The 27,673-nt window shown below is 40.3% G+C and overlaps 2 protein-coding genes across 2 annotated transcripts; one reads left to right on the top strand and one right to left on the bottom strand.

Annotated features, from left to right (window-relative positions):
• Positions 1-6,446: 6,446 nt before the first annotated feature.
• Positions 6,447-7,783, bottom strand: RB195_004705 (uncharacterized protein; the record flags this gene model as incomplete). Its single annotated transcript, XM_064182667.1, has 3 exons — positions 6,447-6,541; positions 7,451-7,532; positions 7,691-7,783. The coding sequence occupies 3 exons, from the start codon at positions 7,781-7,783 to the stop codon at positions 6,447-6,449; spliced, it is 270 nt and encodes an 89-aa protein (XP_064033934.1).
• Positions 7,784-7,806: 23 nt separating this feature from the next.
• Positions 7,807-27,563, top strand: RB195_004704 (uncharacterized protein; the record flags this gene model as incomplete). Its single annotated transcript, XM_064182666.1, has 20 exons — positions 7,807-7,845; positions 17,110-17,328; positions 18,605-18,715; positions 19,912-19,983; positions 20,046-20,107; positions 20,165-20,440; positions 21,568-21,660; positions 21,964-22,186; positions 22,244-22,515; positions 22,575-22,767; positions 24,022-24,104; positions 24,244-24,343; positions 25,312-25,377; positions 25,439-25,617; positions 25,695-25,953; positions 26,321-26,414; positions 26,599-26,711; positions 26,772-26,930; positions 27,202-27,294; positions 27,354-27,563. 20 exons carry the CDS (start codon positions 7,807-7,809, stop codon positions 27,561-27,563), a joined length of 2,916 nt encoding a protein of 971 aa, XP_064033933.1.
• Between the last annotated feature and the right edge of the window lie 110 nt (positions 27,564-27,673).

Raw genomic sequence — 27,673 nt, 5'->3', positions numbered from 1 at the left:
ATACCGTATGCCTCCCCTACTGATGACGCAAAAGGCGGAGGCGTTAGGGGAGACAACGAGTCCCCATATTACGGTTTTGAATATATAATGGAGATCAGAAGGCCAATATGAAATATTCAGTTGAGAAATGATTCATGCACGTTCTTTTCGAAATTAAAATTCAAAACATAAAATAAAGATATTCGCGAAGTACAGATTTGCACTTATTTATTTATCTATTTATTTATTTAATTACTTATCAACTATTATTATTATTATTACTTATTACATTGTTACTTATTTATATTTATATAGTATTTGTGAAAGTACTATACAACCCGAGGCAGAATTAGTCTTGATGCCCCTTTTTTTCTTTCTTTGCTCTTATTTATGTTTTTTTCCACACTTGCGTCCTACTTTCGCTTGTCAAAATCAAATTAATTAAATTAAAATTAGTAATGGACAAAACAGAGCACACCATTTGCTTTTTGCATTTAATCGAGGCGCTAACAAAGGCTCGTTTTCGATTTGGAGGGCATCGAATGAGGTATGAGAAACTTTTGGAGCAACGAAGAGGAACATATCAGGAAAATAATTTAAAAAATCGAAGGAAAAGACGATGTTAGAGAAAAAAGACAAAACGTCCTAGGGAAAAGTGAGAAGAAGTCATAAACAGCAACGGACACTATATTATAGATTTGTTTAGTTTATATTTAGTCACAAATTAGTTATTTATTTAGTTTAGTTTTCCATACTTGTTTGTTGTTGTTTTTTTCGCTAAAATAAAAAATTAAAGATTTAAATTAAAAATATTAAAAAAGTCTTAAAAAATAAAATTTGAAAACACGATCATGAACAGGTTTTCCACTTTTAGATCACATGGAAACACCTGTATGTATATGTAGATTAACCCTTTTGACCTTGTATAGAGATAAACAGAGATAAATAATAACAGTGTACACGGAAAATTATGTGATCAGCTTCAAGTAACGTTTCTCTGCAAAAATTCATTCGTCACAAAATCCTTGGTGGAAAGTGGAAGTTTCCGTGTGATCGAGAAACATTAGCAGCACAAGAACTTGTGACTAGTGAATTTTTGCAGAGAAACGTTACTTGAAGGTGATCTCATAATTTTCCGTGTACACTATTATTATTTATCTTTACTTTAGTTCCATACAAGGTGAAAAGAGCTAATCTATACAGATGTTTCTCGAAAAACTTGAGAAAAAACCAGTAAAACCCATCAACTCTTGCCAGGATTGAGAAGAATAGCAATAAGACATTCTCGTAAAATAACTTTTGTTGAAAATATTCCATTATTGATGTTTAGAAAGTAAAATTTATTTTTTTTCCTCGTTGATAAGTGAATACTGAATTGAATAAAGGAATTTCATAACTAATTGAATTCAATAAATAAAATTGTCCTCCGTTCTACTCTGAAACCTTAAGATTTTGTTTTTGTAGTTGTTATTTGTCTTGTTCTCAGCCGAATTCGGTCGTGTAGATCAAAAATTTGATGGTAACAAATCTGAACTGAACTTTACCCTCTACGCTAACATATCCTTCAGCATTTGTTTTTTTCTTTATGCAGAACATCACATTTGGATTTCAGCCAGAACGAAAATTTACTATAGAGCGCCAAGGGTTGGGGGAATGGAGCCTAACCGTACATAGTTCCGCACTTTACTTAAGATACGGTACTTATTCTCTTTTCCATTCTATATTCTATTCGATATAGTCACCTTCTAAACCCTGTCAACCTCTCATAAGACCAACTTTTCCGCTACCACGATCTCTACAATGTTCTGTCGCTGCTAATCACTGCATCCCGTTTGTTTCGGCCCAGTAACTTCGTTTTAAAGGATGGCGAAAAATCATGTGCACCATAAAAAAACTCCCAAACTTTATTTTTCATCTACAAACATCTAAAGAAGTTTACTGCAAGCGTCAGTTCGTTCTTTTGCCAAAAATTCAAATCGCCGATACTGTTAACCATCGATTCTATGAAGGAACGGAATAAAAACCAATAAATAAAATATACCCCCAAACAGAAAATTCTAATGGATTGAGATCCGGGGCTGTTCGTAGCCCACAAATCACTTTCGTGAAAAAAGACCCCTTAGTTTTGTCTCAAGGAAGTGGATCGCTGTTTTTGATCCATGGAATGGAGCCCAACCTTGTTCAAAGAAAAAATTGAGATAATTTTCCTCCCACGGCAGCACAGTTTTCTTGAGGATCTCTTTCTGACAGACCTTAAATTACCCCCCCCCCTCATAAATTTTGACAAAATAATAATATTAATTACCCCCTCCACCCTACATATAAATTTTGAAAAAATCAAATGTCACACGAAAGTAATTTCTCGCCCCCGTCCCCCCGTTCATATTTACATGTTATTGAGGTACGATGGTTAATATTACTGCTCACAGTAAAAAAATAGTCTAATCAATAATGCGGATAAGAACAGGGTAGAATCCAAACATTTTCCGGCGTCGCGTCCTCTATTTCGCTAGAAATTGAAAATTCATTGGCAAACATTCCCTTCAAAGACAGAGATGATCCTTCCATTCATCCTGCTTTTTTTCCCCTAGAGGAATATCGATAAGGAGATGAGATTTAATGCCTTGAATCCCTTAAATTTAATGCTTTAATTTAATGCTCTTATGCTTTGAGCTTTAATAATGATGGGACGAAATGTATAACAGCTATAAAACCTGATTTTCTTACATTTTCAACATTTTTGTTCATAGTACATATTATTTATTATATATTTTATGTTTTATATTACATATCATATTTTTTGAAATATTTTGCTATATTTTCTCACAAGTTTCCCAACTTAATTTTTGTCAATTTTATGCTGTGCTGCCCTTAACTCACACTGTGAATCTTCACATTTAAAAAAATACTTCAAAACGTCTTACACGGACAACATGTAAATTTGACCTGGCTCCATGGACAATTTCATCGACAGTATGGAGAGTGAAGGTGGATTCCAGCCGCTCTGCCACCGTTGTTGTGGTCAGATGCGTTATATTACTATATGGTACATAGCTTATTCTTAACAGTGATCGCGTTGGGTTACGAAGGTACTGTAAGAATCGGTACTGTATCAAAGAGATGCAACAACCTCCAACAGACATGATAACACTTCAATTCACGCTGTAAAAATTAAAATTAATTTCACCCCGCGAATCTGAGGTGGTGCAGATTTCAGGTGTAGTATTTTTATAAGGGATAGTAGATTATGGAGAAGAGGGTGATTCCGTCCATTTCTTCCCATTTCCCGTAAAAAAAACGGCCCGGAAGGTGCGGCGCCACACAAGGCTGCTGCGCTCCAGTCGAGCTCCTTGTAGAAAAAAGTGCGCCAGCATCCTGAAATCCGTACCACCTCAGATTCGTGGAATGGTGCCTTTAAGCTTAAATATTTCGGATGGATATAAACATTTATTGGTCCATCACAATGTAAATTCACGCTTCGTGACATAAACTATGGAATACTCCTTCCTGGATACACAACCAGGATGCGAAACACCCACAGGATCAAAAGCAGCTTATCACATAACTGACGTGGTTGGGACCTCCACACGAATTAAGAATAGGAATGTGGTTTACGAGTGTGGCCGTAATCAAGCTCAATTTTCCCTAGTAATCGAGAAGAAAAGTCTGTTAAACAACCTTATGTGTGAACCTATTTTTCGAACAACACAACTTTTTACGGGCAATAAAACGAATGCGCACCGCAGCATGTCCACGACTGTGCAGATGGAGCAGCATCTGCTTCACAGTTTAGCTATATTAGTTGAATGACAATCAGCTTATTTGACGACAGACGATGGAGTAGCCCTCATTCCATTGCGTAATATTCGTTGTATCGTCGGAAAGATAGGATCGTACACGGTTGTCACATCACACGGCTTTTTCCTGGTTTAGTAGGTAGAATTGAGTGTGATCATGGCCAGAATCGCGAGCTACTTCCATATCTCTAATTATTCGTGACGAGAGTACAACATCGTCAACTTCTTGATGCGGTGCCTTTAAAAATTAAAAAAAATACAAGTTTCGTGCTGTAAAACCTCGATTTTGTGGGAAAATTCTTCTCATCCTCACCAACCATTCCGCCATTAGGTTTAAAAATACTCAGATTAGCTTAGTCTGCCAGAGAATTCATAACCTTGGACCGTTTACGCGTGAATGCGTAGGCGTACCACCTCCACTAAGTAGTCAACACACGAATGGGTGAGTCCGTTGTGCGCGCTAGATGTCCCTCACAACACTGTGAGGGTCACTGTAGGCGACCATTGTAGGTTTACAGTATATTTTGCGTGAATAACATGAGGAGATACTTTTTTCTCAATATATCACATATATCGGAATTTGGCGAAGTTCACTAGGACCACAGTAACGAATTGGATAGAAGAGAAATAGCAACGAGGGGAGAAATTAGATCGAAATAATAAAGTGATGAAAAAAAAAGAACGACGAAAGATGTATCACCTTCAAGTCAGTTCTAAAAACAATAATTTATTGGAATTGCTAATTTTTCCGGAAATCTTTTAAAAGAATTTTAGACCCACGTTAGTATCAGGACTTTAAATTCAATAGCAGAGTACTGTAATCGATAGACTGTAGGAGTTCACGGTTAGAAAATTACGCGTTACGTTGATCTCTTGCGATTAATACAGCCAGAATAGCTTTACTTCGAGTGCAGCAGACGAGGAACATATCCTCGATACTTCACTACAAGTTCCTTATCAGCACTGCTTCGCTAGAATCCGAATCGTCCACGGGAAACGAACGTCTTCTACATTCTTAGTTTTATGATCCTTAAGGGAAAAATAAGGTAACTGTGCAAAAGATTCCATGAACTCCATGAATCGACACGGAACTCTTGGCTGAACACATTTGCGTACTTCGCTCTACACATGACCAGTGCGCCAGGAACTCGAACCTGCTTCAAAATTGATTTTTTCATTTAATCGCCAAAAAAACATGGGATTACGAATTGTACAAGGAGAAGTACAGAAGGATAACCGATTGTTGTTAGTCCTTTCATCACTGATTTACATTTTTATTCATTTTTCCTCTCCCTGTGTTCTGAGGTCAAATCCGAATTCAACAGTTCGTTCTTCAAAATCCGGAAAAAGCCAGGAATCCCAAGTTGTTTTCTTTGTAGGAAGAAGTGGGATTATTTCACCTAACCTTCCCTAACAGTGATGAGTAAACGCGCCCGAATAACAAAAATTGACCCATCGCGAATGTGCACTGCTCCGCCTGCTCTATGTCAAAAGAAGCGCCAACTCGTGGATAATCCAGAACTCCATGGTGAGAATAACGGATTATGGTCTTTATTTGTTCAGATGTTCATGGTCCAGTGAAAGGAAACGCAAACAAGAGATCAGTACAAGGTGAGTGCCCGAAATTAGAAGTCACTAATTCCTTTTAGGTCCTAGATCCAACAAATTGTAATCTGTGGTCATTCCGCTAATAGATCATTTTCATGCCTATATTTTTCTTTTGTATTGAAGACATCATATCACGAATCTGCCAAGGTTGGGATTTCTCCACGAAAAGATAGCGTTAGGGATGTAGAACACGAGTGTGAGAGTGATCACGCTCAATTCCACTTCTTATTCCCGAAAAAACGCGTGCGAAACGACCGTTGTGTTCGATGTTTGCTACGAGCCGCCTTACAACGCTGTACATGCGCCGCTTTCCTCAGCAGCACACTTATTCGTTTTGCTTGAATAGGCTGCTGAGGGGACCTCATTGTTTTCTATACACTCGCTCACTCGAATGAGATGCTCTTATACACATATGTGTGTATGTGTGTGCGTTAAAAGGTGTATCGGAGGAATTTCGAACATCGAAGTCCATGTCCCACGCCGTTTTCAGGACGATTAGAGGGAATGCTGAGTGTGTTCATGTTCACGCTCATAATTTACACCCACAACCTATCTTTCCATGAAGATATCCCAACAAAAGATAAATTTCGTGGCATGCTGCCCTTAAAGGACGCCCACGTAAGGCGGATCGGGCGCACTAGCAAAGCTCCCTTTGCGATAAATAGTGCACAGCCTGCGAATACGGTACGCGAATACATTTACGATACTAAGTAGAAATCGAACTCAAAAATTTAAGCTAGTAGATATAATGGAATTCTTCGTTTTCTATTCTCGGTTTCTGCAGAAAAAAAACACTTTGACTTTGGTGTCAGCTAGACGTGACACTTCCTTGTAGAGTTTTTCTCTTTTTTTTCTATTGCTACTATCGCACCGCTGAAAACTAGAACATAGAGTGCTTCTTTGTAAAATTAATACGTGAGAAATCTAGTGTTTATGAAATTTAAGAGAGCTCGCAGCAGATCCAGTTGTTGCGAGTAGAGAAATATTACTTTATCGGTGGAGCGCGTCACGACAAAACATTGCTGGAATGACACAAATGATTCGCATGTTTAAAATGAAACATTACAAATGAGAGAGAGAGGTCGCATACACTTCTCCTTCACTTTCTGGCATTATCTTCCACATCTGATAACGAGGAAACAAAGAGAGTGATGCGGCTGAAAATGTCAGTACTTTCACAATTGACATTCTAATCAGAAGGACCCATCTTTCTCTTTCATCATTATTCTTCGGAACTCATCAGAAGTTCTCAACTACTTCACCTTCGAGTTAAAATCAAGTTCAGCAAATTATTATCCATATACGGTAACATTCGTAGAGTAGGGTCAAAACGACATGAAGCACGGTGCAATTGCGTACGAGGGTTCACCAGAGCCGCTACGGTGGAGTGTAGCGCTTAGGATCATGGTGGAACCCTTGGTAGCACCATACATCGCTGCATTTTGTGATGGTCCCATCTCGGTTCCAACTGCTGTCTCCACTGCGCCGTTTCGAGCGAGTACGCAAATGCACTATGCTTCAAGTCGTTTTGACCCGTCTATACCTCAACACAAATCCTTGACAGCGACTGAAAATTCTCAACGGCGAGCATAAATTGAATTTCTGTTTGATTTGAAGTATAGTGCTAATCAATTCAATCGTTTTACGCAGCGTGGGAGTAGTTGCGTCGGTCCACTGTGACTAAATGGAATAAGTGGGATTCTGAACCCGTCGTTAAGGACCAGTAGAATTGTACGCAAAGGTCGTAATGCGGCAACTTAGTCGCAAAAAAACTGCTACGGACGTTAGGTATGTGAAGTACATGTTTCCTCGGTCATCCTTATCTTCCTTTTCAGCAGTGACTAGTGTTTCTTATTTCAGAATCGCCTGGCAGTGCAGTCAAGCTTTTCTCACACAGGACACATGACGTATTTTAATTAAAATCGTCAAAATTTCTCCTCGATCGCTTCCCCTATAGCACGGCGGAATTCGGATCGGTGGCCGAATGTCAAAAGTTTTAGTGCTCGGTATGTTCGTATTCTCGCGATGTGCGGCGGCGGCAGAGATCAAAAAGTCTACCAACTGACCTATCGATGAGATGGTTATTTGCCAGGTAGCTATGGAAAGAGTATGTAGCGGCCGGAGACCGTAGACAACGTAGAGATTGTGCTAAACGCGGAGACTGAGAACAGGAATTCGACGCATACGGGGACGAGATAGCGTCCACGTCCACAGGAGACGCAGTCGATGGAATGCGCTAGCGCGCGGTCGTCGCCGCAGCGGCAGTGTAGGGCGGAAGAACGTGTTCAGACGGCCCAGCAACCAACCAACCACGTCTTCTTCTTCTTCGTCGTTGTCGTTGTCGTCGTCGTCGTCGTCTTCTTCTGATTCTTCATCTCGTTGTCAGCGTAGCCGAGCATCACATCCGTGACGGCCATGTGCAATGCGGGCCAACGGACATCGTGCTGACAACAATTTACAGGTATCGTTGTTTTTTTTCCGTCTGAATCGTTCGTTTATTCTCCTACGATTCTTCTCCATTTTTTCATTGACCTATTTGTCGTATATTTATATAGTTGACATATTTCAAACTTTTATTTTTCCCCCACCATTAACCTATATGTTTCTCACATTCCTCACATTACAAAAGATAGCAAATCTCCATCGACAGGTCGATTGAATACCAGGATATTGAACTGAATACAGCGAGTTCGGCCTTTTTCCCGCTCGCAATTCATAACTAAACTAATATGATCATAAATTTAACATCTAAAGACATATTTTAGGAATATAAAATAATGGCGTATCGCTCACTTCTTATTAATGTGAGATTAGACGATGTTATCGTTACTTGTTAAGCAAAAAATATGTGTAATTTCTCGAAATTTACCTTTGTATCATTTCTTTCGGTACTTTTTTTTTGTTGCCAAGGCAATCGCAAAATTCCGTTCACATCTTTTATGTGTATGTGTGTGTGTGTGTGTCTGTGAGGATCGTGAAGGTCAAGCCCGTTACATAAAGTGATAATGATTGCTCACTTTCTTTTGCTTGAGAACGTCAACGCTCTTAAGATTTTATTTTCACACTTCTTTTAATATACGATTCTACTAGTTTCCAATACTTTAACTCTTCTTGTATCTCATTTTCTTCGCGAAACTAAGAAATTTCTGGTGACTTAAAATCGCCGTTTGCCTAGTTTCTCCCATTTTACTTCATTATTTAACGAAGGAATTTGTAAGGAGTGGAACCAAATGTTTTCTTTTCTAAGTTATCGTGACTCTTTTAAGATGTACAAACCGTAACGATGTTAGAAAATCACAATCACGTGATAGTTTCAATATGTGTTGCTTTTTCGCTCTATTTCTTTCAATTTAATCACGTATACATTGACGAGGATTCATTGAAAGAAAACATTTTATTGGAATTGTCTTTACGTGTCCTTGAAAGATTCATATTATAGTAAACAGCTCGTTTCGTATTCATTCAGAATTGTTCTCTGTTCGTTCTGTCTTATGAACCTATCTGTTCGTCCTTACCAATATTTTCATCGTTCTGCTAGTTTGATCTCATCGAAATCTTTACCTATTCTCGTACAACGTCGTCCTTTCTTTTTATCCTGACCCTAACTGTCTATCTCTAATCGATCCATTTGACGTGAGTCACTGAGACGCTGCTGCTGTTGCTGCAGCGTCTTGATTCTAAGTCGATCACCGCATCCTTCATGGATCGATCGATCGGCAAATCGAGGGCTGATCGACGGGTTCATAAATAGGAGGCGCTGGTAGCGAAAAGTTCTCGTTTTTGTGACATTACAACTCTCTAAATAAGTAAAATCAGAATTATGGCTAAGCGCTAACTCCACAGTTTTTTTCTCTTGGATATTTGCACAGCTTTCCTTTCAACAAATTCCGACTACGGTATCCGAGAGAATTTTCGCGCTTCAAATCGGATTAAAACGAGGCTATATCAGTGCTAGACTATGACGACAATTTGTTTCAGGCTACCTGAGATGTATCACTTTTGTGTAGTCCCTTGATCCTGACTTTTGACTTTAAAGGACACGAATCTTGCTGGATACTGTTCTCGGAATTGGTACCGTAAGAGACGTACGAATGTCTGAATTGTTCGATCGGTAAAGAAATGTTACGTCCACACAGTAACGTACAAACGACATCATAAGGAATGTGCTTTATCGACCAATCGATAATCGGGCTGGTCAGCTGTTTTGCAGTGAGGCGTGATGGCGAGTGTCGTTGGAATGTAAGTTTATGATCGGATCGGAATAAAAACTATCCCCGGCTTCGACCAAACACATTCCTTTGCTTAAGTACAAACCACAGCAATGCACGTTGTAACTATTTGAAGCTTCAGGAATCCTAGGAACTGTGTTTACTTAGTGATAAGTGTCGGTTGTTGTTTTTTTTTCTAAACCATTTATTTCTCCTTATACTCTCTGTCACCTTTTTTTGATTAAGGATCCCTGAAAATCAAAATTGGATTTGTTGCAAAGTATACCTTTTTCAGGGGAATCTGCCCACACTTAAATGAACTCTTTCTGGTAGTTCTAGCAAAAAAGTAGTAGTAAATTTTGCAGAAACATATATTGATGAATGGGAATTTTGGCCTTTTTTTCTGAACAAATCCGACGAAAATGACAATTGTTCAAAATTTTGGGATGTCTCTTGTACCGTTGTGACCGCTTCCGCTACATTTTCTGTGGAACTATTCTTTTGTGTGCATATCAATCTCTATCTCTCCTCTTTTTTCTCCTTCTTTTCTCTTTCATTCCTTTCCTCGTCCCTTCCTCTCGCTCCTCTCTTTGCTCTCCTTTCTTCGCCCTTCTTCCACTTTCACCGCCACTGCTAACATACGTTTAGAGCACATAAAAATAAGTTTTTTTTTGTTTCAAGAGAGGTTCCGTATTTCGTTTTAAGTCTTATTTTTCGTCGTTAATCATATTTTAATTCTTTAATTTTCTCATATATTGGCAGCAGGTTTCGTTCTCGTTGATGTGATAAGTGTGATTGATTCGATTATGATCTGACGTTGTTACTACCGCAAATCAAAATTCTCTCTTTCATCCGAGTGGCACTGGACTCGGCTGTTTTTTTTTCCAAGAAAAAAAATCAAGGAAACTGCTGCCTTAAAGGACAAAATCACTGGGATATTAACCCAATTGGGATTCGCCTACCCATTTTACTGCAATTCGAAATCGTTGAGGTTCTGGAACGCGTGTTGGCTCTTCCAATGTCTTGCGGGGGCCTATCGATGACCAAGTTAGCGTTTTTATCCTCCTAGACAGGTCTGATACCCATTTATCGACCCCGAAGGGATGAAAGGCTTGGTGAGCAATAGGGCGGATTCGAACCTCCGATCGATCGTGTGGTTATAACGGACTTCCAACCGACTGCGTCAAACCCGCCAAAACAGCTACCTTAGATTTCATAATATTAGTTATTTATGTTGATTTTCTTGCTGGTCTTCTTTTTCTAATGTGATGAACTTCTTGGTTCAGCATACTTACCCATACGTATAGCTATCGTGCTCCTCGTAATTTCACCACTTGAACAGCTGAAAACTTCCCGGTAAATTTGTCAGGTGGTCATGACAAGCACCAGACGGTAAAAAAAGAAAAAAATATCAAGGAATTCTCGTTCTCCATTGTTTTTTTTTTACCATTCGGCTGGCTCTAAAGCAGCCGGGTACCAGGAAGGGAATGAAGGATGAGAGGATCAAGCGTAAAGTGTTGATAAAACCTTTAGGATTTGCCAACGCGTTCGAATTTAAAGGCAGCATACGACGAATCTGATGTGGTGAGGGAATGTGGGGGAGTAGCTACAGATGGAGTTGTAGATTGTGGGTTCCGGGTGGTTCCCCTCATCTCTCCCTAATCGTCGTAACAAAGAAGGAAAAGACTGCTGATGAACGACCGGAACGTGTACATAGAGGCGCGTTTTAGCGTACTTCGTAGGAACTGAAGCGGTTCCCACGCCGTTTTTTTTTACGACGATTGGGGAGAGAAGGGCGGAACCACTCTGGATGCCGCAACGTACAACACCATCTCTAGCTTTTCCTGTGGATTCCATCACCACTTCAGATTCGTGATATGCTGCCAGTAACTCAGAATCTTCTGAGGTTTGATGAACTCGTGCGCAGCCTAAACAATGACTTAAGGCGGCCATCCGATGTGTCAAGTCAATTTTTCTTTCCGGTCCCTGTAGTCCCAGACGAACAAAACAAAACTGCTACATGTCGGTCATTATTTCCCTATATGTACAAGTGATTTAACGCTTGGCTGATCAATAATTCTGATCGGTGCGGTATGGGCAAGTTAGTCTGTAAATCACCTAAAACTGGTCCAACGTTTAAGTGTAGCGAAGTTGTTACGGTTTCGAGAGAGGAACTGTTTGAGTCAAGATTACAAAAGATGTTATCGGTGCGACCTTCGGTGAAGAGAGTGCATGGCGACCGCGTAGTGCAGTCAGTTTAGTCGCAACACAATGAGATTTTTGTGTGGTCAAAGATACCAACAAGGTGTAATCATTGAGCTTCGGAAGGCAGCTTACCACGAAATTGGTGATACTGGAATCCCGTTGTGAAGAGATAGATATCAGTAGAGGCGTAATTCACGATCACTTTCTCATTGCCTGATTTTGCTCATTTTCCCCTTAGTAATCGAGAAAAAAACATGATCACGGTAATTTCCCCTTAAGAAATCAGGAGAAAGAACATGTGAAACAGTCTAGTGTGTTCCCATCTTCTACACGATGCATCTTCTTACGGGCAATAGAAGGAGGGCACGTGTCTCCGAACTGAGCGCTTGTAGCAGCTTCCGCTGCTCATTTGAATCATGTTAGTCGAGCATTGCGGAAGTTTGACGACGACAGCAGCATCTACTACGTAACGTGCTGCCCTTCCTTTGCAAACGTAGACGCGTTGAGGAATCCCCTTGTTTTCTCACCTGCAGTAAGTTGTATCGTAAAGTAGGGACAAGTGTAGCGCAGTCGGTAGGAGGTTCCGCTGTCTGCACGGTCGATCGGAGGTTTGAATCCCTAGTGCTCTCCAAATCTGGTCAGTTTCATACTAGCTAACTACAACCTCACCCTCTATCTATTTGTGGAACGGTCCAAACGTCGTCAACATCTTGATTCGATATTTTAAAACTCTGCTCAAAACTCTCGACATAATAGTGAGGTGAAAAATGCTATTTTATCTTCAATGAAATACTGTAACATAAGCGAATCAAGTGATACAGAAGAGGTCTTCAATTGGCTTACTGCCACTGTATGCACTGCCTTCGAGTTCGCGCACGAAACAGTTCTTTTATGCTGAACTTGATCTCTGAAAAACCAGGAAGAGTCTCTCGAGTTCGGGTCCGAAATGTCCTGTGGTTGTGAAAGTGTTACCACTTCTCAATTAGAAATCCCCTCAACTGGATCTATCCCACTGCTACGCGTACATACTCTGCGAAACACTCCTCCAAATTCGCTCGCTACGATGAGCAGTGGTTGTAGCGCTGGAATTGATGCGGTAACGAATTGTTATTTATAAATTATTATTTATTTATTTATTTATTTATTCAAATACACCAATGGTGCACCAGAAAAGAAAGATTAAAAAAATGGAACACACTTTGCCTGAGTCAAAGAGTCTTACGAACAAAAAAATTACAAACTTTACTAAGAACTGATTATGAATATTTAGTGCTGCTGCTGATAGGAAGATGATTTTTGTGGATTAAGATTTTTTCGGAATTGGGAAAAATTAATATTCTGTATATATTCAACTTCCTCCAAAGTTCTAGCTGAACCTTTCTATAATGTTTCTACTGAAATAATAGACGAGACCGCTACAAGTAGGTTCTTTTTGATGGCTTTGATTCTAGATTTTTAAATAATTATAGACTTATCTGAATTGAATGTGTACGAATTGTCGTAAATCGTGTTGAAGATTGAAATGAATGAATAGCTAATAAATAAACATCAGAATGTAGTTGTTATGGAGAAAGCGATCAAAGTAAGAGGAATAAGTTGAGTGGCACTTAGAGGAACGCTATATGTGATATTCAAGAAGAATTCTTTACCTAATTCCGTAATTCCTTAGTTTTCCTTGAAAAAAAAAAACCATTCATAAGTAATCCTTTTTTACAACTTTACCTTACGGGTATCTTTGATGAAGAATAACGCTGCGAACTCGTGCATATCGTAGTTCAAAATTGATCTCCAATTGTTTGATGCGTGAATGATTTAAACAATGGTTGGTTCTTCACTTTAAACTTTAAATTAATAATCTCTTATGAGGTGTTGTGACTGTAGAGAAAGCGGGGTAGATGAAAAAATCAAGCAACGAAAATCATAAAATCCATAACGCTGCCTTTGCTAAGTTTTGTGGAGAACGATAAGCGGATATCTGTGCCTGGAAGTCACTAAACCCACTCTAGATTCTATAATATTTTTCCTATTAGTCAGAAAAAGTAGTGACACCGCCGTTATAACCCTTCTTCCGCATGTTCGTACCAGGATCCTCTATTAAACGACGCATGACTGGGGAGTTTCTTTCGCAGCGGATCGTGGTGCAATTTCAACGTAAGGTATGCGCTGAGTTCCGCAATCGGCGAAAATACGAAAAATTCGCAACAAATCCAGCAGTCAGAGCAGTCAAAAACACCTGAGGTATCAGATCATTCCGTGAATTAACGTCTGATGCTTGGATGACCAAGAAATCCGTACCACATAAGGAGTATTTCATTTCTCATTTTATAAACAGTCGCTCTTTATCGAATAATTTCAATATTAGTCCAATTTACGCTGTTTCACTTCGACAATTCTGCATGGGTGAAAAGTTGCTCCGTTCGGTGATTCATGCCTCTGGCGCTTGTAATTCTTGTACGTGAAGAGAACTTCTCTCGTTTTCATTGTCATTCTTGATTTCTACGTCGCTAATTTTACCTCTTAGTGCCAATCAGTGGGAGGAAGCCAACATCGACAGTTTCCCAGAACGCTGTCTTTGGTCACATACGGTCACATCCTTTGTTTTTTTTAACCCTAACTGCTTAAATAGTAATAAAAAGCCACATTCTACCAATTAGCATGATTTTTTTTATTTGGTTACTGGTTAAAAGCATAGACGAGATTTTCGAAGCCGGTGCTCTGACCTCCTTCACTTTTGAACGGTTGGCTAAGGACTCCTTTCACTTGAGCCACCCATGAACCAGAGACCCCATGAACTAAACCCCCTCACTTGGGAAGGAGAACCTTCCTCCCTATCGCACCTACGGTTAAAAGCGTCCCATTGTTCACGGAAAATTCGACGAAACACGACGTCATGACGGGGAAAGTTAAACTTCAGGGGAAGGATGGATGTGAAAAATTGTATGGAGGTTATATAGTAAAGTAACATCTTACTGACTTTTTTTCCTAACACTATCTAACTACTCTGACGGTTATCTAGCATGTGTAAAAGTACATATGCAAATATTTCAAGTCTAAGTGTCCAACTGTTATTTGAGTCACACGTTCTTCATTGCTATGATTACGCCTTTATTCTGGTTCACTGTTTGCCAAGGCTCGTAATCTAAATGACTTTCTCCATAAAAACCTTGTCTTTATTTGTTCAACCGATCGCATGCGCTATAGTACGCTGTGATTTTATTTACTAATTTATTCACGTACACCAATGGCGCACTAGAAAAGTGAGAAAAAAACAGAAACACATTTTGCCTGAATCAGAAAATTTTGCAAAAACCGCCACCCAATTTATTGTCAATGGAATCTGGCGCTGTCCTTTTCGTGGCGAATAACATGTCGTAAATGTCATTCTCCTATTCAAAATGAAGAATCCTCTTATGACATCTATTTCCCCACTCCAGAGCCCTTATAGCATCAAATTATCCATATATCAGGGCGAATCTAACGGAGGACCTTAAAGGCATCATCCCACGAATCTGAGGTGGTATGGACTTATTATGGAAGTATTCGTATACGGAATCGTAGATTATGGAGAGAAGGGTGATTTCGTTCATTTCTTCTTAATTGCCGTAAAAAGACGGCCCGGAAGATACGCTTCAAGCGTTCCGGCGCGCTACTTTCTACGAGTTCGATTGGAGCGCGCCAGCCTTGTACACGCGTCGCATCTTCCGGCCGTTTTTTTTACGACAATTGGGAAGAAACGGACGGACTCACCCCAGCCTCCCTCCCCCTCCCCCTCTCCATAATCTACTATGCCTATACGAATATTCCACCTGAAATCCGTACCACCTCAGATTCGTTCGTGATCCTTAAACGACCAACTACCACAGTCCTGACAGAGGGCAGTACAAACCAAACCAGCTAAAAAAGTGTGGTGTTCAGTAAGAGTAGGTTTTTGAAAAATAGTTGAGAGAGGAGGTAATGTAACGGAACACATTAAAGAGAGGTAGAACTGCAAAGTTTCAGCATTGTTTTCGCGATGAATACTTCTCTCAACGTACTATGGTAAAACCATGTGCTTTTCGAGGTTAAATGAAAACAAGCTTGACTGCAATCAAATAATACGGGTTTCGGTGCGGATATTAAAGGCAGCATATTACCAAATTGACGTAGTATGGCAACCTGACGGAAAATGTAGAGTTTGGAGTGCACTTTACGAGTTTAGCCCGCTCAACTCGCCCTACTCGTCCTGATAAACGGTGTGGGAAGCGGCGTTTGTCCCTACGAGGTACGTGAGAACGCGCCAATTCTACGTACATGCCGGTCCCACACATGAGCGGTCGAGAGTCTGCGGAGGTCTGCGTAGCAGCCTATTTAAGTAAAACCAATGAGTAGGCTGCTAAGGGGACCGGAACATGAACAAGGGTGGAGCGTTCTCACGTACCTCGTAGAGACTAAAGCGGTTCCCACGCCGCTTTTTAGGACGATCACAGGGAATTAAGCGGAGCCCCTCTCATATATGTAATCTACTCTCTGAGCTCTATATTTTCCATCGGCTTTGCAACTCCCACATCGATTTTGTGATACGCTGTCTTTAAATCAAAGTTATGTCATTCCCTGTTTCTCCATATAACTTTCGGAAAAAATCATTTTCCGACACAGATCAAGTGTATAGTTTTTCACATTAAAGTATTTGGTGGTTTTGGTCGCGATGTATGCAGTTGGACGAGACATTTGCTTGAATCTGTGCCAGTAACTGGATTTGTTTTAATCATGGTATCGAGGATCGTCCCGCCTAAAGATCCCCCAACTGCTATGAAACTCACTTGTTCTGGATCAGGCATTTGAAAACGCACTTTACAAGTGTTTTCTAGGATTTGACGAAGCGCCGAAAATTTGGTCGTAATTACAAGCACTAACAATTTTAAGCGCTTTTGATGCTCAAATATCATCATCACCCACAAGCTCTTACCTCTTAGCTCTTACACTATCATTTAGATGTCATCCGTAAATGTAGTCGGGTCAAAACGACATGAAACACGGACATTTGCGCAAGCGGCTGCGCTCAAAGCGGAGTGGTGGAGCGTAGCGGTTGGGATCGTGTAAGGATCCACGCTACCTCCACACACCTCTGCAGTTCGCTATGGTCCCATCTCGATTCCAACCGCTGTCTCCACCGCACCGCTTCCGAGCGCGGCCGCTTGCGCAAAGGTCCGTGCTTCATGTCGTTTTGACCTAACTATACTGATCCTAAGACGTCAGACGAGTCTTTTTTTTTTGCTACTACTATCGTCTATTGCTTAAGATGTTTCTGAGTATGAACTTGCTTCCCTTTCCAGGATGTCCGCGTTGGTCGGCACCGTGATAAACTTGAACTAATTCGTGACTCATTGCGACCATTCGAACAAACTGGTAGTGATGCTCCGACTGCTGCAGCCGAGCAGACCGCTTCGCATCCAGAATTACACTCACTTGTTGTGGACACTGCTGCGAATTCGGGAATTGTTGAGCAACAACGAGCAATGGTTGACAATCTTGTAGGGCAAGGATATGAACAGGTTCGTCTCACTTGTAGATTCCGTGCAGTCCATCATAGAGTCGGTACCGAATATGTTCAATGGGATGAAGTTAACGCCGCAGCATGCGATCCTTCTCTCCTTTACTGTCTCTTTTTATTCTAAGTGAACGTGCTTTATTCGTATGCTTAATTAGTTTGGAATGGAATTTTATCACTGCGTGAAATGAGAAATGAAACCGAGGAATCGTACATTTCTGTTTATTTGTTTTGTCATGAGAAAGGAGATTTTGATACTCTACAAATGATGTCATCATAACGTTTTAACAAGGTATTGGATGGGAGGTTTGCATTATTGAATACTCCTTTTTGTAAAGAATGGATAAGAGTGGGATAGGTGAGGAAAGATGGAGGGGTAAAATGTAGTCGGGGAGGGGGCGGGGCGTTCAGTGGCATCCTTATTTCTTGAAGTAAATAATTAGATCACTCGGGGCCTTAAGACCTACTCATTAGCCTTGGAAAATCTATGACACGTAAGCTAAAGTTACTAGGAGAAAAAGTAAGTTAGGGCAAGAAATAAAGCCGAGAAATAGAGGCGCAACTGTTCTCCCCCTCCCGCCTGCCCAGCTACATTTTCCCCTAAAGGAAGATCTCGATATTTATCTGTTTAATTTGGGTGGTGCACCGCAATATAGTAATAAAGGGATTTACTTCCTTCTTTAATTCTAGCTCCAAGTGTTTTCCCTGTTTCTCTTGATACCTTTTTCTCGTCAAATTCTTCGAACATTATGGAATCGCATCGTCTGCGGGTTGTCTTTCAATCAAAATTTTGAATTTGACTATGTTTATATTCTCACAGCCATCAGCATTATTGCGCTGTCCAAACATCGTTGCAGGAAAAATTAGCGATTAGAAGGACTCAAAGGTCTTTTCTTTTCTTTCCTCGTTATTTCATCGCTGTTAGAGAATATTTCTAGCTGAAATGTGCTCAATGTGAAATACGAACCTGTATAGTTCAATCATCGCATTTTAACATTCCTTTGCGTCAGTGTTAATAATGTCGGAATTACGAGAACGCTGACATTGACAACGTGTGCGGCTTCAATTCTTTTTAATTATTACATTTCCGTTGTAACCGATGTAAGAGAAGTTTGACTAATGAAATTCTTAGAGTAATAAATATGAACTGGTCATTAGGGGAGAAATCTTTCTTCTTTTCTATTTTCTTTTGTTGTTCAATGTGAAAATGTTGGAACTTATTGTGTTTATTTGTTACTGGTGTTGTAGTTGCACTGCTGCTTACTCATACTGATTTTCAGGATGCTGCTTTTTATGCTTTGAAATTGGTGAAGTTTGCGAGTACTGCCGCTGCTATAGACGTCTTAAAGCATATTAATCATGACCATGCAAATATGGAGGAAACAAAAAATGTAAGGTCTTTTTTCCTCAGTGTTGTCCTCCTTTGTTTTGCTTCACGAATGTTTATTCGAGTAGAATTTTGACAATCACATTAGTCTGTAAAAATTCAAACTGAATATGTAAAGATAGCTTGAAAGGGTTCTATCGAGGTTATGCGATGCGTTCTTGGTGAAAACTTGCACTGAGCACCCTCTACCGTACGCGATAAGCTCCCTTGATCCTAAATCCCTAATCTCTTTTCTTCCTTTCACTAGTTTTTTCGTGTAAGAGTGCATAAATAGAATTACGAAGTCTATGCACAGTCTTTCTCCATTTGTTTCATCAATTGCTTCGCTCCTAGGGCGCCTCTAAGGCAGCCGCCCATAGATACCGTAACGAAGGACGGCGAGAAATTACGAGAAGAGCCCCATTCCTTTATCTGAAGGTTGCTATTAGTGTTTGCATTCCTCAACTTTCCTGCTGACGACGATTTCTGGAGGCATGCGCGTATTTTACCGACCGTGATCGGACTGTGCGTCGAACGCGTCGCGTCACTCGCCACGTTTTGACACGACTGTATATTTGTGAGTATATTAGGGTCAAAACGACATGAGGCACGGTGCAGTTCCTTGAACAGTTGCGCTCAAAGCGGTGCGGTGGAGCGCAGCGGTTAGGATCGAGTGAGGACCCCTTCTACTACCGTTCACCGCTGCAGTTCGCGATGGTTCCACCTTGATTCGAACCGCTATCTCCACCGCGCCGCAATCGCTTAAGCAGCTGCACCGTGTTTCATGTCGCTTGGTCCGACAATGCCGTGTTATCTCTTAAAGCTACTTTTGATCCACAATAACCGTACTGTAAGCTAGACAATAGTGTATCTAAAGCACTTCAACACATTCTATAAGAAAATGTTTACGTTCCTAGCCACACGTAAGCAATGATGTCTAAAATGGTGATCAAAAAATGCTGTAACTTTTTGTCAGTTCTTTTTTGTCTATCACTATTATTTTATCCCTTGAAAATAGTTCACAGTGGGCTCACGGGCAATTTTTTTTTGTTTGTTTTTTGATAATGACTATCAGCGAAAATTTTTAAGTTGACGTGAGATGATTAACTTGGTTTCTAGAATCACGGATTTTTCCCCACTGCCATTTTCACATTGGCCATTTCTCTTCACCTTCGTATATATTCATTCCGTTACATATAGCATTAATGAAATTCGATCCAGGACCGCCTTCTCAGCGTCCTGACACCGAACAACAATTCATCTACAAATGGGGGTATTCATGTGCAAAACAAGGTACTATCTTCACGTTTTGTTTGTCGACTTCGTAATACTTAGAATTTTTTGAATTTCTTAAGCAGACAAATGGTGCATCAAACGGTAATTTGTTTCCGCTGCAGTTTGTCACTGTTGAAGATAGGTATGTGACCTGATTGATCTCTATTTTGAAAATTTTCTTGCAATGTCAAAGTTCTAGTGCTTCCTCGCGTTCCACTTCACCACTACCGCCTCAAATGCCGTCACCAACCGCTGGCGCAGTGCCGGCATTCGCATCGACAGCGGGTCATATAGCAACGTCAACGGCATCATATGTGTCCATGGCCGGCCCATCCACGAATTCATCACCTCATTCGGTCGTATCGAATGCTGCTCAATCGGGTGGAATGTCTAGTTCTTCTCCGCATAAAGGCTTGCGACGACAATATACTCCTGTTGCACCGGATTACCATCGGACGCATGTTCACATATCAACGTATGTTTACATCGTTGTTATATGCAATTAATTCCTCTAGCTTGTTCGAAAAACTGAACCAGAGCTTCTCTGGTCAAGCTTGCACACATGTTAAATTGTTTGTTCTTACACATAATTGTGTAATCACTGCAAATGCAGCACATCTGGGGCTGTATGCATACGATTCCCTGCTCGAAAATGCTCTCTAACCCTCTCTCGTGGAAATATTCTTCAAAGAGAAGGCTGGGGAGGAAGTGTACGCACATCTCAGGGAGCAGGGGAGGGGAAATTCAGCTGAGTTAGGCACTTAACGCGCTCTTATTTCTGGACGTTCTATGTTACTTTTTCTGTTAATAACCTTAGTTTACATGTCATAGATCTTCTAAGACTAATGCTTAAGTCTTAGGTCCTCGACTGACTTAGTTATTTACTTCCAGAAATAAGAGCGCGACTGAGTGCTCCTCCCCCAACTACTTTTTACCCTCAGAGGGCTTGGGTTCGGAAAACGAACTAGGTGGGAAGCGGTAAGGGTGCGGATTACGTTAATATATGATGTATGTTTCTGTACAACTTGTAATGAATACCTCATTACTTCTCTCAACGGCATTCATTTCATTCATAGTTCACAGACGGATTTCTTACGAAATAATAGACTGGTACAATGAATTAAGTTGTTTTGAATAACAGCCGGTTTTCTTCGACTCCTGTTTTCTGCTGCTTTGCACCCCATTACACATGCTGCCTTTTTGTTATTCGAAGTTCCTGAATTTGCCGGATACCTATTTTGGTTCATTTCTTTTTCATACAGACTTTCTGACAATTCAAATACGTTTCAAATGAACACTAGTGATTTTTTTCTTTAAAATTCACACGGAGTATGCGCTTGATACGTTCCCTGAACCGTGGAGGAGTTCCCCAAATTCAGCTCTAACTGTAGGGGGAGCTGTGTGATCATTTCATACAACTTAGGAGCGGTGATACGCGTACGTCCGTTGACTAGTTTCTTCTCACGACTTACCTGTCTTTTATTATCTGACTTTGCGCGTCTGAAAACGCCTGTATTCTGTGGAAGTGACGCGTAAAAATAACATTTTAACAATACTCCTTACCTTATGTTTTTATCGTATTACTCTTTAGCTCGTTTTCAGAACACCGTATACAGCAGATTTTTATCAGCCACAAGTTCGATCACAGCAGGGGAACTACAAACCGTCAATCTATATCGAACGTGGTTCGGAAAGGTGAGCGGTTTAAGGGGAAATGTAAGTAGAAACAGGCAGCTTTTAAAGATACTAATTCCCGACATGGGGGACTAAAAGAAGTGAATACTGCCAATGACTAATAAAAACTACCCTTTCATGTTTTATTGTATATATTTCCTTTATTTTTCATTGTGTATCTCCACTATATATTATTTTGAAATACTTCCAAAACTTGGTCGTTTTTCTGTGAAAGTTACCTACAGAATAGAACAAATCGACATTCTAAAAGCTGCAACGCTACGCAATAGCAATTTTTTTTAATGATTCTTTTCTTTGATTCAGACCAGTTATGAAGCAACATTATGTGGTGAGGGACACATATAAGAGCCCACTGGACTCATCAATGTCTGCTCCTATGGGGCAGTCCACATCTCACGTTCAAATAGGAGGAGTTCCACCACATATTAGCCGATACGGACAGCAAAATCATCCTGTTATTCGAACTACGTTTAGTGCTGCCCCACTAAAGAGTATGGTGAACATTAACGTCTCACCAATAAACGCTGTAAGTACCATCATTTATTTAAAAAAAAATAGATGTTCTATTTCATCCATTATTAAGGTTACCGATACAAGAGCGTACCGACTGGATGTCGCCGGAAGAGACGGTGTCTCTTCCGTTCATGGAATTCCTGGACAAATCACCGGAGTGCAGAACATTATGGTTGATCCAGACATGTCTCATCGAGGATATATTGGCTACGAAGATGAGCTGCGTCCAAAACATCCAACCAACGACGTCATGCCGTCCACATCCAAAGAACAGTCAATGCCTGTGAGACATGATCGACTTGAGCGCACTTACGGTGTCGCGCTGCAGCATCCAGCTACGAGGTCGGCTTCTGTCGTATTTGCCAATATATGAAGATTTTTCTCTATGTTTTTTCTTCTAGAACAGAAACATCTCAAAATTCTGTGACTCGATGTACATCACCTTTGCCGGAATCCATTTGTAGTCGTTTGAAGCAACAAAAATATGAGAAATATATGAAACCTTGCAAACCGCGAATGTTTTGCTTCTTCATGGAACAGCACGTTGAACGACTCCTTGCTCAATACAAAGAACGCATGAAACGAGCACATCAGGTATATTTCACAAGTAAAAATTAGTTGTTATATATGTTTTGAGTAGTTGTTTTGAGTTTTGAGTAGTTTTATATATGTTTTATATACTTTGTTTCATTAATTTTCACTTTGGATTCAATTCCAATATGATTTTGCGCGGAAGAAATGATAGGGAATTTCGTCATACTATTCCTTACACGTAAGCATATTTTGAACTACTTCAGTGCTGCTTACTTTTTACATGCGTAAAAATTACTTCCCGGTACCTTTAATACAACTGTAACCATAATTTCGCAAACGATTCGAATTAGGTCTGTAATGTTAAACCCTTTCACAGCAGAATGTATTATTGTACCGCGACGATTAGGAATACTCGGAGAGTGGTGTTTGGCGGAGAGATTAGGGCAAATCAAAATTGTCCTATAATTAACTCTCAACAGCTGTTCTGGCTTTGAACCAAGGTATTTGAAATGGGACATAGTCGGGTCAAAATAGCATGAAACTCCACACAATTGCGAAAGCGGCTGCACCCGAAGCGGTGTGATGGGGTGGTCCCAGCTCGACCCGCTTCGAGCGCTGCCGCCTACGCAGCTGCACTGAGTTTCATGTCGTTTTGACCCAACTATATTACACCGTTGGAATTGATGTGCGCAGCAAAGCTGAAGAAATCATCTTCATTAACGAAAGTCTCTTACACAGATTCGGCGCACGAAATCAGTGGAGTAATATTATTAGTAAGCGTATAGTCGGATTGAAACGGCATTAAGCACGATGCAATTGCTTAAACGCTTGCGATCGAAGTGCCGCGGTGAAATCGAGATGGGACCATCGCGATTTCACCGCGGCACTTCGATCACTTCGATCACCATCGCGAGCTCCAGCAATGTACGGTGATAGCAGTGGTCCTCTCTCGATACTAACCGCTGCGCTCCACCGCATCGCTTCGAGAGCAACCGCTTGCGCAACTGCACAGTTTTTCATGCCGTTTTGACTCTACTACACGACATATCATTCCCTCAATGTAATCGTAATGCGCTCGCTAAAGATGAGTTAACGTGTCATCTCTCTGTCACACATCATCTAAAATAAGAGTTTCATTAATGAACTCCAGCCAGACCGAAAAAACTGGTCATGTTGTATTTGATTTTCAACTCATCTCCCCTAACATACGTACAAATAACTACTTCCTTATGCAAAAAATGATAGTTAAGCATGTATTGAAGAAGGAATCCCTCCGTTTACTCTTGATTTCTTCATGTAATTGATCATTTTTAGTTACAACGAGAAATGGAAGCCGCAAATCTACCGGAATCAATGAAGCAGAAAATGTTGGATTTTTTGCAGCAAAAAGAGTCCAGGTAAAGTTTTCTAGATGCTCTGAAAATGCGCTTTAGGAATTCATGGTTGTGTCCTGATTTCTTTTCTAATAACGGCGTGTTCCCGATCATACGTTTATGCAAAACACTTTCACAACTGCGAATTTTCTTATTTCGCCAGGTACATGCGACTACGACGGCAGAAAATGAATAAAGATATGTTTGAAGTACTGCAACATATAGGTGTTGGTGCGTTCGGTCGGGTATCCCTCGTTAAAAAGGTGAGTTCCTCATTTTTTCCCGTCATTTTTTCCCGTTGATTAAGATAATTTCCTATTCAAATTACTTGCGGCAGGATTGAAGAGGAACTGCACCTTGCATATGTGTTAAATGTTTTTTTCCGTTTGATGCAGTTTTTTTGAAACTATATTATATTTTCTTTACATTCTGAAAGGGGTAGAGAACCTAGTAATCTTCACACAGTGAGGCAGTTAAGAGTCTGTTACGAATTTTAAAGTGGCTTGAAGAAAGGAGATTCCCCGGTAATCTCATCGTGGCCTTCATCATGTTTATTTTTAGATTCTCATGGATATATCTACGTAATTATCAGTAGCTTTACGTCCTATAGCTTCATTTTATGTATTGTAAAATGGTGCTTTTTAAATCTTACGGCGCTTATTTTTGTTGTTGGGGCAGGGGTAGTATCATTGTTCTTCCCGCTTTTGATAATCCCTCAGTGGACTTAATTTTTCTATTCGCTTCTCTTTGATTCGATCCAGTAGTGACCTTCCCGTTTCTCCGATGTTGTATTGTTGCCGCAACCCCACACAAAATCAAGCAAATGACATGTGAGCTCGTGTAATTCTCTCTTTTCTCCTCCGAACATTTCTTGCAATATTGCTCTGAATGCTGCGTCATTTCGGGGTTTATTGAAGGTCGACGAACATATGAATGTTTGTTCATGTTGGCAAAAGAAGAGATGTAAGCCGTCACACTATCTTTAGAATCAAATAGTGACCAAATAATAAGTGCAGGTTCTGTTTCCATAGAGTCGTATTTCGATATTCGCGCTCACTGTACCAAGCTATGCTACAGTTACCATTACTAATTAATGGGAAGAATTTTCTTTGATATAAAACTTTGCGTTTGGTATAAAATCAACATTTTATGTTCGCTAATGTAAACATAGTTGTAACTTGCGAAGACAATTCACCCTAAAGTTTTCTCTTCTGTACAGAAGTCTTTACAGAAGGACTCTGGTCAAGTGTATGCCATGAAAAGCCTGTTGAAAAAGGATGTCATCATGAAACAGCAGGTCAGACATATGTTTTTTTGTGTTTTCTAAGGTCCATGTCATATCAGGTTTTTGGTTTTAGGCCGCACATGTTAAAGCAGAAAGGGATATTCTTGCGGAAGCTGATTCGCCTTGGATTGTGAAGCTATTTTTCTCTTTCCAAGATGACCGATGCTTGTACTTCGTAATGGAGTACGTCCCAGGTGGTGATATGATGCAGCTCCTTATAAACAAAGGAATATTTGAAGAGAAACTTGCTCGGTTTGTTTCAAACAACTGTCTATTATTTCGATTTTTCCTGTAGTTTTCTATATTATTTGGAGCGCTGGCGTTCCTAGGTTCTACATAGCTGAGCTGACATGTGCAATTGAATATGTCCATTCGCTGGGATTCATCCACCGTGATATCAAACCAGACAACATACTTATCGACCAGCAGGGTCATATAAAGCTAACGGATTTTGGTTTGTGTACTGGTCTTCGTTGGACACATGATAGACGATACTACGGGCCGGAGAATGACTCGGAACCATCCCATCTGCGCGCTGATTCTTTTTCACTTCCACCCGAAGTGGCCGCCGTCGAACAGAATATGAAGGTATGAAGCTCAACTCACACACATGTGATTTGTTTCGCTTTATTTTTTATTTTGCAAAAATTGGGCCAAAGAAGAGAAATCTCAGTTGGAGAAGTTGGAGAAAGTTACGCTCTTCCCTCCCTTCTAAGGCACACTGTAGAAATCTACATCTCTTAGACGTTTTCTATGTGTAGGCTGCCGCGTATAGACGTTTTCTATGTGTAGGCTGCTGCGTATGACAAGTGAAGTTTTAAGTGAATGAAAAAAAATGAGAAAGTGAAATCTTTAGGCATTTGTACCAAAGATATCATGGAAGCTTGCACAGTTGTTATTTTTTCATTCTGGTGAATTCTTCCATGATCTTCTTCAGTAATCTTGCTTATTCTAGTTGTTGAACATTCGTCACCAGAAGAAACGCGATCAGGCTCACTCTGTTGTTGGAACTGGTAACTATATGGCTCCAGAAGTAATACTGAAAATAGGTGTGTCATTCTTCTTTTAATTGTTGTAGCTGTTCTCAGTCGCTTTTATTTATGTGGAATTTATTCTGTGTCGTTGTTCTGTAATCCGCTACTAACAAGGGATTAGATCCATGGGAGTGCAAATAAAAATCTGCAGTTGGAGTATTTTGGGATTTTCGCTAATTTCTACAGTATGTAATTCAAGGTCACACACAGCTTTGTGACTGGTGGTCTGTAGGCGTCATCCTCTATGAGATGGTGTTTGGACGTCCACCATTCATGTCTGTTGCTGACGATCCTAAAGAGACACAGTATAAGGTGTAGTATCCGAATTATTTCTTGTAGTGCAGGAATTTATCTCAACAGAACCGTTTACAGATCATTAACTGGCCGAGATTTCTCGATGTTTCTCCTCGTGCAGGAGGTGGTCATCTATCACGTGACTGTATCTCTCTTATACAACGTCTTTGTTGTGACAAAAACAATAGGATCGGATCGGTCGGGGCTCGTGAAGTTATGGATCATCCATGGTTTCGGGTTTGTAGTTATTGTTTGGAGCGCATTTGTCAATTACCTCCAATATTTTCACCTTATATTTTGATTAGTCTTCTCTTAAGGTTGGCTAACGCGCCAAGTTATGTTTATATTTTATGTATTATTTCTCACAAATTAAGATTATATTATATTTGTGGTATATAGGTTACTAAATCTAAAGACTGTACAACAATTGTTTTGAATGAGTAACAGATATAATGCAGATATAATTGATCGTTATGACACAGTGTTTCATTGATTGGTAGCTTTTTAGGGGATTGATTTCAAAAATTTGCGGTCCGTTCGCGCTGAATTCATTCCGAGAGTCGATCATGCCGAAGATACATCGAATTTTGAGGCCATTGAGGTTTGTTTTCCATCCTTTAGATTAGCAATCGGATCGCGGTGTAGAAATACATCTTTCAGATAAGTGAATCACCATTTGAAACTTTGGGGAAACGTGCACCTAACAATCCAGCATTCTACGAGTTCACATTCCGACATTTCTTCGATACTGACGGGCAAGGCTGTCCGAGTCTACGTCCGGCGCAGAAACGTCCTCCTCTCGCACCACTGTTCGAGGGTACTGGGGCACGTCATGAAACTGTTAGCAGCTCGGAGTCAATCGTCATCTAATACATTGGACATCGAAATGGATACTTCCTGACCAGAGCAGGCTTGAAATATTTGGATTATATTAATGCTAGATCAGACAGGAAATTGCTACAGCAAAATTTCTTATGCTC

Source organism: Necator americanus, chromosome I (assembly GCF_031761385.1).
Source record: "Necator americanus strain Aroian chromosome I, whole genome shotgun sequence".
Lineage (NCBI taxonomy): Eukaryota > Metazoa > Nematoda > Chromadorea > Rhabditida > Ancylostomatidae > Necator > Necator americanus.
This window is presented reverse-complemented; position numbering and strand designations above follow the sequence as displayed.